The following is an 18761-nucleotide window of genomic DNA, read 5'->3' on the forward strand; positions in this document are numbered from 1 at the left end:
TATAGAATAGGCCCAAACCTTCCTAGATGCATCGTCTATGAAGGTTACAAAATAGGAAGCACCTCCTATGAATTTAATCTTCATAGGACCACAAACATCTATATGGATCAGTTCAAGGAAATTCTCTTTCAGTTCAACTTTTGACTTACTAAAGGAGACTCTGTTCTGCTTATCCTTCAAGCAATGCTCACAACTTTCAAGATGAGCATCCTTGAGATTCAGCAACTCATTCCTCTTGATCAAAACATTCAGCCCCTTTTCACTAATGTGACCTAGTCTTTTGTGCCACAACTCAGAGGATGACTCCATCAAATCAGAATATGCTACATCATAGAAAATTCTCAAATTTGTCTTGTATAAGGAACGAAATTTCTTACCTCGTGCAACAACCAATGAACCCTTGCTTAGCTTCCATGCTCCACCACTGAAAACATTATGGTAGCCTCCATCATCGAGCTTACCTGCTGAAATCAAATTCATTCTCAAATCAGGAACATTTCTTACATCTCTCAATGTCATGAAGTATCCCATGTTTGTCTTGATTCTAATATCACCAAGACCAACTATCTTGGACACACCACTGTTACCCATGCGAACCTCACCATAATCACTAGCTTTGTAGGACTGGAAGTAACCTTTGTGTGGAGTAATATTGAATGAGGCACCTGTGTCAACAATCCATGCTGTTTCATTTGAAGACGTGCTAAGACAAGAGTCTTGACAGTTAGAAGCATATGTCAGTTCACCATCTGAAGCATAAGCAGATGTATCTACACTATGTTCTTTCTTTTCTTTGGGCTTCACTGTACCATTCGCTTTATCATTTTTAAATTTCCAGCACTCGTTTTTCCAGTGACCCATTTTGCCATAGTAATGGAAAGCACCATCCTTCTTTGGAGCTCTAGACTTGCTTCTAGACTTTCCCCTACTCAAACCACTTCTATTATCCTTTGATCTTCCTCTATCAGCCACCAATATATCAGACTTAGAGAGTTTATTCCCCTTTCGATTCTCCTCATCAAGTAAGGAAATGGTGACAAATGCCATGTTGACTTTACCATTTGGTGCTGAGTTGCTGAGAGTGATAATAAGTGTCTCCCAACTTGCAGGCAAAGATCCAAGAACTAAAAGTGCTTGCACCTCATCATCAAAGTTTATCTTCATACTACTCAACTGATTCAAAATATTTTGAAATTCATTCAAGTGCTCAACAATTGATTTATTATCAATGTACTTCAGATTCACCAGCCTTCGTACCAGTGCTGCTTTAATCCCTACTGACCTCCCAGCATAGAGAGCTTCAAGTTTGCTCCACACACCATACGCCGTAGTCTCATTCTCAACATGATGCACAACATTTACACCAACCCAGGAACGAATAAAGCTGCATGCCTTTCTATCTATCTTTTTCTAATCAGCCTCTTTTGCAGTCTCAGGTCTAACACCCTCATTTTCAATTGCTTCATTCAAATCATATGAAACTAACAGATCACTAATCATCAGTTTCCATTGCCTGTAGTTTGTACCATTCAGACTCACCATATCAGGTCTAGATTTCCCCATTATTACTGCCTTAACAACTGACAAAAACCCCCAGCAAAGAAACCGGTTGATCTCTTCTATGAATTTCGCCAAATAACCAGCAGAGCACTCTGCTCCAATGTTAAAACAGATAACCAATCAATACTGCTCTGATACCACTGTTGGGTTTTGCAACAACAAAACTATGGATCTTCTTAGAAATCAAACCAGTAACAAATCAGTTTTCAAATCGTCTATGACGAACAACAGATTTACCAAGAACTGAAATAACACAAAGCAATAAACGACAACACAATATACGTGTTTTAGTCAAAATCGACCTACGTCCACGGGAGGGATAAGTTTTACTAAATTCACGCAGACATTAGGCCGTTCACGGTGACTGAGTCCTTTTATTCAGACGCTCAGTTTTACGACTTGTCCCCAGAGCCTAGGACGTTGTCTGGGCCAAGAGCCATAGTTAGTTGCTGTTTCCATTTGGTTTTCATTTCTTTCTCGTTGTTGATACCGGCAAGACCCAGCCAGATGATGTCTGCTGGTTGGTAGTGAGAGGACTCTTAGTACCTATATACCCAAAAAGTTTGATAGTTAAAAAACATTTTATTTTATTTCTTGCTTTCCATTAGCAGCAGGAAAGGAGTCTATCTATCTGCCTAGCTTTGGTAGATTTCCCCCAACGCAATCCACATAAATTCCACGAATCCCTTGGTGGATAAGTCCGACGACTCAACACTTAATCAAACAAATGTCAGTAGTAGAAACTTACATGCTCTGCTCTCAAATGAAAGAAGTGATTACACTAGGAATGATTGGACTACTCTACAATCAAAAGCTCCTCCAATCTTTCTCTCTAGATCAGCCAAAAAACAAGAAGAAGAAGGAAACTAGAAAACCCTAGATCTGTAATTCACTCTCTCTCAACTTACTGTATGTTATGAGAAAATACCCAAAAAAAAGTATTTATACTCTAACCCGTTTTCATAACAGAAAATCCTGACTCATTTACCCGGAATTTAAAAAACCCTCCTGCAATGGCAAGGAACACCTCAACACAAAAATCATCGGCCGAAACTTTTATTTTTTCAAAAGTGGAACTCGGCCGCAACTCAACCAAATTGGCTAATTCAAAGGTTGAAATGATCACACTATCACGATGATCATTTTACCTACAATCCTAGGCTTCATCATCGCCTATGTCGATCAACTAGATGAAGAACAAACAAAACGTTATTAGTGGAATTTAACTAAAATTCGATCCACTTAGTCAATCATTTGACCTTGTGAGGCTATACATAGCTTCCTTTAGGCAAACCAAAGGCAAAAATCACAATCCAAAGACCTCACCTCAATCCATTCTAAGATAAATCTGCCAATAAAATTTTCAATCTTTTTCTTGAAAATTTGGAAACTTTGTGTAAAGATGTAAAGCGCGGATCTAAGCATTCACGAACTTTCTAAAAGATTTCAAGAGTGTTCTCCAACTCACAATAAGCTTCTAATCACACTGTATTTTTTTATGAATTTAAATTGAAATTTTTACAATTATTTTTGACCAGTTTCATATATTGCTTCATTGAAAAACGATCTTGAGATCATTTATAAACTTTCTATCAAAACAAATATGAATCAATTGATCTAAATTAAGTATACCCAAATTTGATTTTTGTAAATTTTAAAATCGGGTTTTTGTTCTTGAGTTATAACTCAAAAATAGCAACCCAAAACCTTTCGAACATGTTTCTAAGGATGTTAGGAGTATATCCAAACCGATTCCAAGCAATTCCGATCACGTTTGATAAAAAATTAATTTTTTTATAAAAATAATAATTCTAGTTCTTGAATTGGTCAAAATGAACAGTCAGTGTTCATGTTTTGGTTTCATTCAATCATATGAAGTATAAGGAAGTTATTGGAAAGCTCCTTACACTTATTTAAACAATAAAAAATAAAGACATGTTTTTCACTTCAAAACGATTTGATTAGAATGGAATATCATCCCGATCGAAGGATACATCAGGATGATGTTATAAATGATCATTGAGACTAGGTGAAGCTCCACATGCCTTTTGATCGAATGATTAGGGCCCAATCGAAATCATCAAACATGTAGTTTGATGTTCTTGACGACCGACCGAGGGCTTGACTTGAGTTCAATTTTCGAACGAAAAAATTGAACCCTCCCTCACATTCGACCGAGGAATCTCGCACCCGACCGATAATTTCTAGCCCAAGACCGAGAGTTTCTCGCACCTCGAGTGAGGATTTCTAGCCCCGACCAAGAATTCCTAGTTTAGGACCGAGGAATCTTATACCCGACCAAGAATTTATAGCCCAGAACCAAGAACTCATTGCACCCCAACCAAAGAATCTTGCACCCGACCGAGAATTCATATCCCAAGACCAATGACTTTCCACACTCGATCGAGGATCCTTAGCCCCGAACCGAGAGTCTTCTACACCTTAACCGAGGGTTTTTCAAACTCAAATAAGAGGTCTCGACCCAGGACCAATGGTTTTAGCCCGAGACTGAGGGATCGACATCCTAGACTGAAAGGACCGATCCCGGGTTTGTTTGGTTGGAATTTTAAATTCCAATTTTTTTTAAAATTTGAAGCCCAAACCATTTTCTAAAAATCTGAAAAAAAAGAAAATAATTTCAAAACTTATTTATAATAGTTTCATAAAAAATATTTTGATAAGTGTATATTTGGGATTTTAGTTTTATATCCTCATACCTTAAACTAATATTTTTCAGGTACTTTCCTCAACAACAATCGCATGTATCAACATTTAAATATTATTTCATAATTTTAAATGTAAGAAAAATCTGTGTATGTCTAGGACTTGAAAAATAATTGTTTAAATAAAACGTAATAAAACTTATTTTTCAAAAAGTAAGATTTTATAAAGTAGAGACCGTTCTTTAACGGGTATGGAGGATATAGTGTGAAAACTTTTTCTCGAGTATCAACAAACACCGAATTCAAATGAATCTCTAGTTTAATATACTTATACAAAAACATTTTATTAATTTTAAATAAAAAAAATCGCGACTCTTTCAGCAAATAATTGATCATTTAAATTAATTATTTTTAATTAATTTAAATATAGATTTTCCTTAATTAAATTATTAATAGATTATCTTAAATCGAAAATATTGTTTAAATTTTGATCAAAAATAATAATTATTATACTTAATTTCAAAATGTTGGGACATATTTATATATATATTTTTAAATAGTTTTTTATTAAAAAGATTCTCGATACACAAACCAATATTAAAACTTCTCGAACCTCGAGCTCTTTTTGGAACAAAAGAATTTTTAGGGTTACAAACTTAAAATTCGATTTTCTTATCTTATTTACCTGAATGAATTTCTTATTTAAGATTCATATTAATCAAGGACCATTAATTTAATGGTGAATTTTTTAACCCCAAAAATACTAAAATCTAATATTTTATATGTATTGGTTGAATGTGTTTTTTTTATGATGGTTTGTATATAAATATTGTTTGTGTTATTATATTGTAAGGATGTGTATTTTTAAAAATGTCATTGTAAGCATTAATATTGGACTTAACCTATTTTCAAATAATATTATTATTTTTAACAATATTAAAATAATATTTTGAATTTTTATATTCAAAATAACTTAAGGAAGGAATCAAAACCTAATCAAGGGTTAATTAATTTGATAATTAAATTCTAATTAAGAAAATTATTTGAAATTCCAAAAATAATTTGAAGATAAAATATTGTATTTATTTTAATCAAATTAGACCAAAGAAGAGGTTAAAAATATTTAATTGTGATTTAATCATGAATTATGTTTAATTTATGACTTAAATTAATTAAATAAAATACCCCAAAATTCCCAAAAATACCAAAAAAATAAATTACGATCATAACTTTTTATTATGATTCTAGAAATATTTTTTGTGAAATTTTTGGTGAAGAAATGAATTTAAAAGGGATTAAAAATTGACTTTTAATAACCTTTTAAATAAAAATAAAATTTGATAATCTTGTGTAGCAGAAATTATTTCTAATCTTTGCAGCGGGATTCTGGACCATCAAATGAGCGTCTAGATCACATCCCACAGTCAAGAACACGCCAGACCCCCGCTATAAAAAAACTGGCGCGCGCTCGCCTGCACCGTATCAACTAACAGGATGGACTAACTCCTTTAGTCAATACTATTGACCGCAGACGGAACGCGAACACCGTTAGCCGAAACGACTCTGTTTCAAGCATCTTTTTCTTTAGGACGCATGGCTCGTCAAAATCGCGACCTCGCCGGCGTGATTCTGCCAAAAGCTCCAGTTCATGCTACGGGCATCCTTATCGCTTTAAATTTCGGCCACGACTCCCCTTCGTCAGCGCTATATTTCCCCTTTATCCTCCATCATTATCCTTCCGTAGATAAGGGTGCCACGATTTAGGGATAAGATCGGAGAAGGGAAAATCCGACTTCAATTACCCCTCCACTACCGCCTTAGGACAATATAAATACTCCCTTACCCTTCCACTACCAAACCATCAAACAATCACTGCTCCTTATAACTTCAATTGACGGATTCAAATTCTGGCCAGAACAGTTTTTATGAAAACTGTCTCCAACGATCCCAATTGCGATCCAAGCTTCGGGAAAGCATCCAACATCTCCTAGGAGTGTTCTCCAACGGTTGGTGTGCTTCAAAATCATTTGTATCATGATTTTTAATTTGAATTTTGAATTTTTTTTTTCCAGATTTCTTATGTTTGATTAGTTTGATCTTGTTCTTAAGCTTAATTATAAAATTTCTTTGTTTAGAATCATTCTATATAACATATATGAACTTTCTGTTGAAAGAAATCAGGTCAAATTAACTTGAATTAAAATTTTTGAAATTTTAAATTTGTAAACTAGATTTTTTAAATATCATTTTCTTGAGTTTAATCCAATTTTTTTGGGTTCAATTAGTTGCTACAAATGTTTCTTAACATGTTAGAATGAATCCCAAGCAACTGTAATCACGTTTTGATCATGTTTGATCAAAACTGAAATTTTAAAATTAATCTTAAGAACTGAGATTTTGAAATTTCGTGCTCTTGGTTTTAATCTGAATTTGTTGATCCAATTAGTTGTTATACATGTTTGTTAACATGTTAGGATGAATTCCAAGGAATTGTTTAATCACTTTGATCATGTTTGATCAAATGTTGTTTTTTTTTTTATTTTGATTCAATTTTCAAAAATTATTTTAACGATGTTATGGTGTTTTTATTTTGGTTGTGTTCAACTATATTAATCATTTCAAAGTCAATGGACCAAAAACCAGACATTGAAATTGGCCTAATTTGAAATATCCCAAAATTTGACTTAGAAATGATGTTTTAAAATTGATCCTTGTAAGGATTTCAAAATTGTGATTTATGTTAGGGATTTTATTCTTCATGATCATATGAACTTATTGTAACTTATGGATCATGATTTCATGATCCCAATCAAAAGTTATGGACTTTTGAAATTTGGACCAAAATAAGAACACGTGGTCTTAAGGTTTTAGCCTAGGACCGACAATCCTTAGTCCCGTTCTTCAGTAGGGATTGAGAAAACGAACCCCATGTCAAATCCCAAGACTAAGAAAACGCACCTAAGACCGAGAATCCCAGGACCGAGTGTTCTGACCCAAGACCGGTGTTCTTAAGCTAGGACCGCGGACCAAGACCAATGTTCTCTAGCTAGGACAGAGCACTCCCTTTAGCCTAGGACTGATGTTTCTAACCCTAAGACCGAGCCCTCACTTCGCCTAAGACCGGTAAACCTAGCTTTAACCCTAAACTTGATCGATATTTCTAACTATAGGACCGAGCAAACACTTAGCCTAGGACTGGTAAACCTAACCCTAGGACCGAGCCCTCACTTAGCTTAGGACCGGTAAATCTAACCCTAACCCTAGACCTAGGACCGAGCACCTAGACCAGTAGACTCGACCTAGGACTAAGCCTCCTAGGTCCACGATCGAGCCACTCGAATTTGGGACCGAGCTCTCTAGTCCCTTGACCCATGCGACCGAGCCCTGGTCTAGATCACCCCGGTCTTGACCGAGCCCGATTGAGTCTAAAAACGGCCAAACCAAACCAACACACTAGGGCTCCGGTCCAAAGGCCTGTTTGATTTCACTTTTCAAAATCTAAATTTATTTATGTAATTTTGGAATCCGAACTCATTTTCAAATAATTCCAAAAGGTTAGAAAATGATGGTTTTTTTTTATATTTTTGGGATATATCCTAAACCAATGTTTTGGATAAAGCCCCGTTTGGAATTTATTTTTAAATTTTAACATTCTCTTATGATATTTTTAGATTTTGTTAAATCTGAATACCAGCACAACAAGTATACACTCCTTTTAAATAATTTTGTACAATTATTTAAAACCCATCCTTATTTAGGACCAATGAACTACTAATTAAAGGTAATAAATGTTATAATTAAATTTATAAAAGTCAGACTTTGTTTATTAGAAGAATTTTTGAAAACCGTCCTTAGGCAGGTGTAGAGGACATAGCGCGAAAGCCCTTTCCCGAGCGTAAATAGACAACGAACCACTCTTTTTAAAGAAACTCTGGTATAAATACGTTTGTACACATATCATTTTATTAATTTTCATAAAATCTCTTGGCGACTCTGATTTTCAAATAAATAATATTTTTTAATTAGTTATGTTTGAAACCGGGTTCTGGTTAAATTGTTATTTAACCTCCCAGATTATTAAAATTTGAACAAAGGATTAATTATTTTTACAAAATTAATTTCTTGCCGCTTTAGGTATTTTTATAATCTTTTAAAAACAAAATGTTTCATTTTAAAAGATGCCTAATATTCAAACCAAGGTTGAAATGCATCGAACCTCGAACCATCCCGTAATATGATATTTCCCCCATATTGTCATGTGTGCGCCTTTCCACGACACGTGCTAAGCTATGGGACTAGGAGGTAGAAGATCGTTTCAAGACGTTACAGTCATTTAAAAAAATTTATTATATATTACCTAAGAAAATAATGAGTCTTTAGCAAATAATAATAACAATGAGTCATTTTATAAATAATGTCTAAAATATTTGTCAATAATCATCGTCTAATTAATAATTATCTTTAATATAGTTGGGAGTGAAAAGGTAACGAAAAGAAATAAATTAGTGAAAAATAAAAAATTAACTTTTTTTTCCAAATAACTTAATTTTAATTTTCATTCGTTTATATTGCGACGGTGAAAGATGAAATTTGTGGACAATAAAGCAACCAAGATATTATCGCATTATAGTACGAGAGGATACACCATTGGAATATTCACTATGTAGTAATAATTACCAATTCAACTCAGTTGTAGCATACATTAATACTAATATTCGTACTTAGTACGTATTCAAATTGACAAATATACAACCCGACTTTCTTATCATCGTTTCGGCTAACAAAGCATCTGATTCCACATTTATCCACACCAATATCCTTTTACCCTTCACTTTGGCCCACCAATTCGCACTCGACTTTCACTTAGGTCAAATCAATCATCATCAACATTATCAATCTTTTGTATCCCTCACTTTGACCTCTAATCTCGTGACCTTACTTTCACTCTGAAAGGAGTATAAGAATGTAGCCGAAATGAGGATAAGAAATTAAGGATTCAACTTTACATATTTCTTTTACGTTCACTTTGACCTCACAAATCTCCTTAACACTTTCAATTCGGTTAAATCAACCATATCCAATATTACAAATTTCTTTTACCCTCACTTTGGCCCCCCATCAATCCCCACTTTCTCATTATTTTACCATCACTTTGGCCCCATAAATTCCCATTTTTTTATCCTCACTTCGAACCTTACATTTTCACTTATGTCAATTCAACTAGATCCAACATTATCAATCTCTTTTACCCCTCACTTTGGTCCACAAATCCCTAATTGACCTCTAATCTCGTAACCATACTTTCACTCCTGTCAAACCAACCATCCCCAACTTTCCCAATTATTTTAACCTCACTTTGGCCCCAATCAATCTCCACTTCGACTTTACCAATTTCTTTTACCCTCACTTTGGCCACACCAATCCCCACTTTCTTATCCTAACTTTGGCTAAGACCTTACACTTTTACTCAGGTCAAATCAATAATCCTTTCACATTAGCCTCACCAATCCCCACTTTGGTTAAGACCTTATACTTTCAATTAGGTCAAATCAACCATCTTTAACATTATTAATATTTTTTATCCTTATTTTTATCCTTATCCTCACTTCGGCTACGACCTTATACTTTTATTTTGGTTAAATCAACAATCTCTAACATTACCAATCTTTTTTACCATCACTTTGGCCCACCCCAATCGACAAATAATTTATTGACCTTACTTTCACTTCGGTCAAACAATCTTTATCTCATGGTCATTTTTTTTGTATCCAACTATCTTTTCACTTCGACAAATCAACAAACTTATTCACGTATTTACAAGAATTTAAAAATAGCGCGTAATGGGATTTAAATATTGGTCATTATATTATTATGTATTTTGAACACTTTAATCACTCGACCAATGTTGATTTATATTTATAATTTTGTGTATGCATATATAATTTTTATTTTAGTTATATTTATTTTAAAAAAAGAAATATGTTCATATAAAAAAAGTTTCAATTTTTTTTATAATTAATTAAACTCTCCCCTCACAAATATTTGTATAAATATTCAACTTTTTATATTATTAACTATTAATATATATATATATATATATATATTATATTTGTATATTTATATTTAAAATATTTAATAAAAACATATTATTTTAATATATTTAAATTAAAATTTTATTTTTAAAATTTATTAATTCAGACATTGTTAAAGTGATTATATATATATAAATAAATTATTATTGTCAACCTTTAAACCTTAAACGTTAAATGATACTACTTCTTTTCTCTTTGAGATAGTAAATAAATTGGTACAAATATTATATATATAAATATAAAACAGATATCTAATATTATATAATTATTATATATTGAGAAATTAAAATATTATATATATATATATATATATATATATATATATATATATATATATATATATATATATATATATATATATATATATAAATGAGTTAGTATAATATTAATGTTGATTTTTAATATGAATAAATGTTTAATATTATATATATATATAAAAATAAAAATTAGTTAAAAAAAATATTTGAAAAAGAAGTAAATTTATTTATATAAAATAAATGATACATTTTTTTTTGTGGTAAAAATAATATATATATAAATATAAATATATATTTAATATTATATAATTATTATATATTGAGAAAATAAATTAGGTGAGAATTTTTTTTTTTAATTAGGATAATATATATAATTATTTATTATATATATATATAGTATTTGTATTTTTAATATAATTAGAAAAATTTAAATTATTTTTAATTATAAGAATAAAAATTTGATAATGTAAGAAAAAGAAATTATTTAGGAGAGAGAAATATGATGATTAGGATCATATCGTAAGACTCTGTAAATCCTGAGTTATATATATATATATATATATATATATATATATATATATATATATATATTTGTTTTTTTAGTTAGTAAAAAATATTATATATAATTATAATATATTGAGAAAATATATTTTTTTTTTAATTAGGATAATATATATAATTATTTTATTATATATGAAATGTTATATATATAAATAAATAAATAAATATGTAATATTATTTATATATATTTATATATATATATATATATAAAATATAAAACATATATTCTAATTATATTTAAAAATACAAATATCATATATATATATATATATTTTAGAAAATAAATCAATGATGATATATATATATATATTTATTTATTTATTGTATTTTTAAATATAATTAGGAAAATTAAAATTAGTTATAATTATATGAGTGAAAATTTTGATAATTTTGAAAAGATAAATTATTTAGAAGCAACAAATATGATATTTATAAGAGAGCTCGTTAAATCTCCAAAATCACAGTTTAAACGTTATTATATATATTTGATTTTCTTTTAGTTAGTAAAAATATTATATATAAAAATATAAATAGATATAATTGTTATAAATAAACAGGACAAATAACTTGAGAGAGTTAAAAAGGAAGATAAAATCTTATTAGTTATTCCTATTATTATCTTATTATGTTATTCATATTATTATCTCAATGTTTTATATATGTTTTATTTATAGGATTTGAAATATGAAATGAAAGATGTTATTATTGATAATAGAATATGAAAGATAAAAAATTATAAATAACCCTTGAATGTCATTTGTATACTATCACATTAAAAACCTTACTAAGAAAATTTAATGGGATAAAACCATAATGAAGGAAAAAAGAGTGCGTTACGTAAACTTCCTCTTTTTGTTACATCACTTTAGACTATTGAGTTTTTGTATGTCAATTTTATACAGTAGCCTTTTAAAGGTCATAGTAGGCAATGCTTTTGTAAATAGATCTACTAGATTATCTGATGAATGAATTTGATGAACATCAATATCACATTTCTTCTAGATCATGAGTGAAAAAGAATTTTGTTCATATGTGTTTCGTTCTACCGCCTTTAATATATCCTCCTTTTAATTGTGTAATACAAGGAACATTATCCTCAAATAAAATTGTTGGAGAATTTTTATTTACGGATAAACCACATAATTCTCGAATATGATGAATAATTGATCTCAACCATACACATTCTCTACTTGCCTCATGAATAGTGATGATCTCAGAATGATTTGAAGATGTGGCGGTAATTGATTGTTTCATAGATCTCCAAGATATAGTTGTACCACCATATATGAATACGTAACTCATTTGAGACCTACCATTATGAAGATTAGATAAATATTCTGCATCTGCGTACCCATTCAATTCAGATTCACATACATATGAATAATATAATCCCATGTCCATAGTTCCTCAAAGGAACCGAAAAAATGTTTAACTCCATTCCAATGTCTTATTGTTGGTGAAGAACTATATCTTGCTAATAAATTTATTAAATGATATATTAGGTCTAATGTGACTAGCCATATACATTAGAGCTCCAATAGATTGATGTATAAGTAAAGGGATGCGTTGTATCCATAAAGAACATTTTTAGTACTTTTGATGTATAAGTAGATTGATGAACACAAATTTCATTCTCTAAATGCTCAATTTGCAAGCTAAGACATAACTTTATTTTCCCGAGATCTTTCATATATTCTTTCTTAAGATTAACTATTTTAGATAGTTTATCTGTAGTTCCAATAATATTCAGATCGTACACATAAATTGCAATTATTACAATTTGTGATCCATGCCTCTTAATAAACACACATGAACATATTGAGTCATTTTGAAATTCATTCTTTAACAAATATTTATTGAGACGTTTATACCACACATGTCTAGATTATTTCAATCCATATAGAGATCGACATAATTTAACCGAGTAAAGGTCTCGACGGTCCGAATTACATGCTTCTGGCATTTTAAATCCTTTAGGGAGTTTCATGTATATGTTGTTATCAATGGAGCCATATAAATATGACGTAATAATATTCATATATCCCATCTTCAATTTCTCGTGTATTGATAAACTTATTAAATATCTAAATATTGTTACATCCATCACGAGAAAATATGTCTCCTCATAATTAATACCAAGTCTCTACGAGAACCCTAGGAAACAAGTCGTGCCTTATATCTGAGAATTTCATTTTCCTCATTTTATTTTCTTATAAATACCCATTTATAACTGGTCGGTTTAATACATTCAGGGGTACGGAAGATAAGTCCAAAAACTTTATGCTTTGCAAGTTATTTTAATTCAGCTTCAATCACATTTTTCTAGTTTTGCCAATCATTTCTCCGTCTACATTTTTCTACAAACTTTGGTTCAAGATCCTCGTCTTCATTAACAATATCGCATGCTATAGCATATGCAAAATTTTCATCGACGTCGATTTCATCTCGATTCCATCTTTTTCCAGTCAAAACATAGTTTATGAGATCACTTCATTTACAGGTATTTATGATCCCTCCATAATCATTTTTTCAATGACTAGATACTCTTATGGAGTAATTATTCCCTTAGATTGAGGTTTTACTTTCTTTTCTTTTTCGATGATTTTTATCTTTAGAACCGATTGGTCTACCACACTTCACTTGCATTTTAGGCTCGTTAGTATTAATGGATTGTCCTTCAGAAACATCAATCCTAATTGGATCATTTGTAGCTGTAATACAAGACTTCTTAACTTTTTTAGGGTTAGTAAAAGCATCTGAAAATTGATTTATTAAATTTTATAAGTGAATGAATTTCTAAACTTCAAGTTCAAATTACTTTATACGAGGATCATAATGATCTAATGATAACTCACACTAGATTATTTCTTTTTCCAACAACTTATTTTCTTCTTTCAATGTTGAAAATATCATTTCATCGAAATGACAATTGGGAAACCATGCCATGAATAAGTCACCCGTCAATGACTCAATATATTTAATTATAGACGTTGATTCATATCCAACATATATCCCCAATCTCCTTTTAAGTTTCATCTTTGTGCATTATGGTCTCATACCTCAAATACGATAAAGGTATGGTGTTCTCATTGCTCATTAAAACATAGAGAACAAAAATGCCGGATATGAGGGGTCAAAGTTCGCATATTTAAACTGAACTGGACAACCCTCAAAAAGTGAGAGTTTGTGGACGATGCAGACAAGAAGAACATACAAGACGGAGTTCGCGATGTACTGAAAGTGATTAATATTTATTATGTATTTTATTTTATGTAATGTTTATGTAATATATTTTATTTTAACGTTTATGTAATGTATTTTATTTTAGTGTATAATATTTTATTTTAGTTTATAATGTTTAGTTTTAATTATATATATTATATTTATAAATTTAAGTAAAAATAAAAAATATATGTTATTTTATTTTAATATTTATACAATATATTTTTATTAGTTGACTGAGGGAGGGTGTTAATTGATGAGTTAATTAATAGTTTAGAGAAAAAATATGTTAATTAATAGTTAAGAGAGAGAATGTTAATTAATGAGTTACTTAATAGTTTAGAGAGAGAATGTGTGTACTTTGGGAAAAGAAATGGAAAGATGAGTAGAACAGAAAATGATTTCTCAATATTTGGTAAATCACCTACCATTATCTACACTTTATAGTAAGACTCCATTAGAGTTATGGTTTGGAAAATCTACAACTAGTTATGATTCTTTAAATATTTTTGGTTATACAACATATTATCATATAGTTGAATTAAAGTTAGATTCACAAGCAAAAACGTAGTGTTCGAAAACGTAGACAACATTTGACCGAATTCCGTTATCAAATTCTTAGTGTTCTTTTATTTATTTAATTTTTTTTTTCAGTTTCTCCCCGCAAATACCAAACGATGTTGTCAACCTTGATCGACTTGCTTTCGTAAATGAGGAACAAATTTAGTTTCCACAGACGAGGAGGAAGCCTTGACATTTGTTTAAAAAATAAAGGAATCTTGTAGATAAAGTGTTATAAGCAAACGTGATAAAGAACCAGAGAGAGAGAGTGAAAGGGTGAGAAAGTCTTATTGATTATTCTATCTTATAGACTTGGAATATGAAGCGAAAGTCTTTTGATGATAAAATATGAAATAAAAAAAATCATACACAGTGAATTTATGTGTGGAATTTTTTTAAACTAAAATAATAGATATAATTATTTTTATTACGTAAAAAATGTTATATATATATATATATAAATAAATAACTATGTAATATTATATATATATATGGTAATTATATTTAAAAATAAAAATAATATATATATATATATATATATTTATTGAGAAAATAAATTAGAAGAGATTATTTTTTAATATATATATATATATATATATATATATATATATATATATATATATATATATATATATGGTATTTGTATTTTTAAATATAATTAGGAAAATAGAAAGTAGTTATAATTATATTTGAGAAATTTATAAATTTGAAAATGTAAATTATTTTAAAAAAGATTTTTTTTTTTTTGGAATATATGATATTTATGGAGGGTGTCTCCTGTAATGAATCTTCAAAATTAACAGGGAAAATAAATTATGGGAGAATTTTTTTTTAAACTAGGATTATAGATATAATTATTTTTATTATATAAAAAATATTATAATATATATATATATATATATTCTAATTATATATTTAAAAATATAAATACCATATATATATATATATTTATTTATTGAGAAACTAAATTAAGAAAGAGATGTTTTTAATTAAAATAATTGATATAATAAAAAAAAACTCTCTTCTAATTTATTATTATATATATATATATATTAATATTAATTTATATTATATACCATATATATATATATATATATATATATATATATATATATATATATATATATTCTCTCTACGTTACTCTGACTGTATTGACTTCCCTTAGAAAATTCTTTAATCAACTGTTGGTGGCGGATTAGAATCATCTTATATACATAATTAGTTACTATCGATTCATATAAGATTTTCTTGATCACTTATTTCCTTTGATAATGCAAGCGAAACAGGATGGACCGGTTATCGGAATCGATCTGGGTACGTCTTACTCTTGTGTTGGAGTATGGCAGCACGACCATGTCGAAATCATTGTCAACAATCAGGGCAACAAAACAACGCCTTCCTGCGTTGCATTCACCCAAACAGGGCGATTGATTGGCGACCCGGCCAAGAATCAAGCATCTACCAACTCCATCAACACTGTTTTCGGTAACTTATATTCATTTCTCCAATCCCCATTCACTTCTTTCTTTAAATTATACTAATCAATTTTATGGTTCAGATGCAAAGAGATTGATTGGTAAAAGATTTAGCGATCCGCGCGTGCAAAGTGATGCTAAGTACTGGCCATTCAAGATCGTTTCTGGGTTAGAAGACAAACCAATGATTGTTGTCAATTATAAAGGCGAGGAGAAGCATTTCTGTGCAGAGGAAATCTCTTCCATGGTTCTAATGAACATGAAAGAGATCGCTGAATCTTATTTAGGAACGCCAGTAAAAAACGCTGTCATTACAGTTCCTGCCTATTTCAATGAATCACAAAGACAAGCCACCAAAGACGCTGGTTTAATCTCTGGTTTAAACGTGATGCGTATCCTCATGGAGCCAGCTGCTGCTGCGCTTGCCTACGGTCTAGACAAGAGATCACCAACCAACATTGGAGAAAAGAACGTCCTCGTTTTCGACCTTGGTGGAGGAACACTTAGTGTCTCACTCTTGACTATTGAAGAGGGTATCTTTGAAGTGAAGGGCGTAGCTGGTAATACCCATTTGGGGGGAGAGGATTTTGATAACATAATGGTGAATCATTTTGTGCAGGAATTCAAACGTAAGAACAATAAGGATATTAGTGTAAGCCCTCGTGCTATGAGGAGGTTGAAGACGGCTTGCGAGAGGATGAAAAGAGTTCTTTCAACTAATTCCGAGGCGATTATAGAAGTTGAAAATCTCTTTGAGGGTATTGATTTTTACTCAAAAATAACCAGAGCTAAGTTTGAGGAAATGAACATGGATCTATTCTTGAAGTGTATGGAATATGTTTATATATGTTTGAACAATGCAAAGATAGACATGAATGACGTTCATGATGTTGTTTTGGTTGGTGGGTCATCAAGAATTCCAATATTGCAACAGCTTCTTCAAGAAATCTTTGATGGCAAAGAACTCTGCAATACAATCAACCCTGATGAAGCTGTCGCCTACGGTGCTGCAGTTCAAGCTGCAATTTTATCTTGTGATGAAAATGAGAAAATTCAAGATGTTCTTCTTCTGGAAGTCATTCCAATTTCTCTAGGAATTGAAACAAGTGAAGGTATCATGTCGGTTTTGATTCCTAGCAATACCGTCATTCCTACAATAAAGGAACAGGTATTCACTACTTCCTTCGATAACCAATCATTTGTTGTTATTGAAGTATACGAAGGGGAGAGAATTAAGGCGAAAGACAATAACTTGCTTGGAATATTTACACTTTCTGGAATTCCCCCTGCGGCTAGAGGTGTTAGTCAATTGACTGTTTGTTTTAAAATAGACACGAACGGGATATTAGATGTTTCAGCAAAGGTGAAAACAGTTGATGAGACAAATACGATGACGACGATAAGGAATGAAAATGGGAGGTTTTCGAAGGAAGAGATAGAGAAGATGATTCAAGATGCGAAGAAGTTTAAGGCAGAGGAGGATGAGGAGCTTAAGAAGAAGGGAGCAGATGCCAGGAATGCAGTGGAGAAGTATGTTTAAGCTATGAGGGATGGTGTTAAGTAGATAATGGAGACAATAAATGAGGCATCGGTTTGGCTGGAGAACAACCAACTAACGACCAACCCAAAAGTGTTTGAAGTTAAACTAAAGGAGTTGAAAAGTGTGTGTAACTAATGGTCTATGAATTTTTGGTTATGTTGGGTGTTGGCTTAGAACTTAATTGAGGAATTTTTTTTTATTTTTTTTTTTTATTTGGGTTTTTTCGGAAAAAAAAAACCTTGTTTAATTAAAAGTACGAAGAATTTTTTTTTTTTTTTTATCAAATTATCTTTTATTTATTTGAATTTTTATTTAATAATTAATTTATATTAAAAAAAATAAGGAATAATTTTAATGTTTTAATAAATAAATAGATTAATTAGATTATTGGTGATAGTTGAATTTTGAAATAAAAATTAAGCCCTTAAGGATGCCAAATTTAGAAAGTTAATAAAATCCTAAAGTAATAGACCATTTTTTCAAATTAATGCACTATTACTTACTGAAAATCAAATTCATAACTTTTAGTTTTTTATTAACTACTATTGTAATTAAAATTATACTAGTGGGGGTTACATCAATTATTACTTAGGTGTGTAGGTCATGAAAAATGATGAGTAACTAAGTTAGGATGTAATTTTGTCTCATAAATTTAAATCTTAATTTTTTTGTAAAGTATAATGTACATAATTTAATGTTTTAAAAACATAAATTAAGATTTAATAAAGTTATTGGAACCCTCACTTCAATTCAACGGGATCTTATTAGAAATCAAATTCGAGTTTAAGTTTTTTATTAACAACTATTGCCATTAAATTAAATTAATGGGT

At 30.3% G+C, this 18761-nt stretch overlaps 1 protein-coding gene across 1 annotated transcript; it reads left to right on the top strand.

Moving 5' to 3' along the window:
* The first annotated feature begins 16166 nt into the window (after positions 1-16166).
* Positions 16167-17931, top strand: LOC124919888 (heat shock 70 kDa protein 4-like). The gene is made up of 2 exons (XM_047460253.1): positions 16167-16401; positions 16475-17931. The coding sequence occupies exons 1-2, from the start codon at positions 16188-16190 to the stop codon at positions 17929-17931; spliced, it is 1671 nt and encodes a 556-aa protein (XP_047316209.1). The 5' UTR covers positions 16167-16187.
* The last annotated feature ends 830 nt before the right edge of the window (positions 17932-18761 follow it).

This window comes from Impatiens glandulifera, chromosome 1 (genome assembly GCF_907164915.1).
Source record: "Impatiens glandulifera chromosome 1, dImpGla2.1, whole genome shotgun sequence".
NCBI classification, from domain to species: domain Eukaryota; kingdom Viridiplantae; phylum Streptophyta; class Magnoliopsida; order Ericales; family Balsaminaceae; genus Impatiens; species Impatiens glandulifera.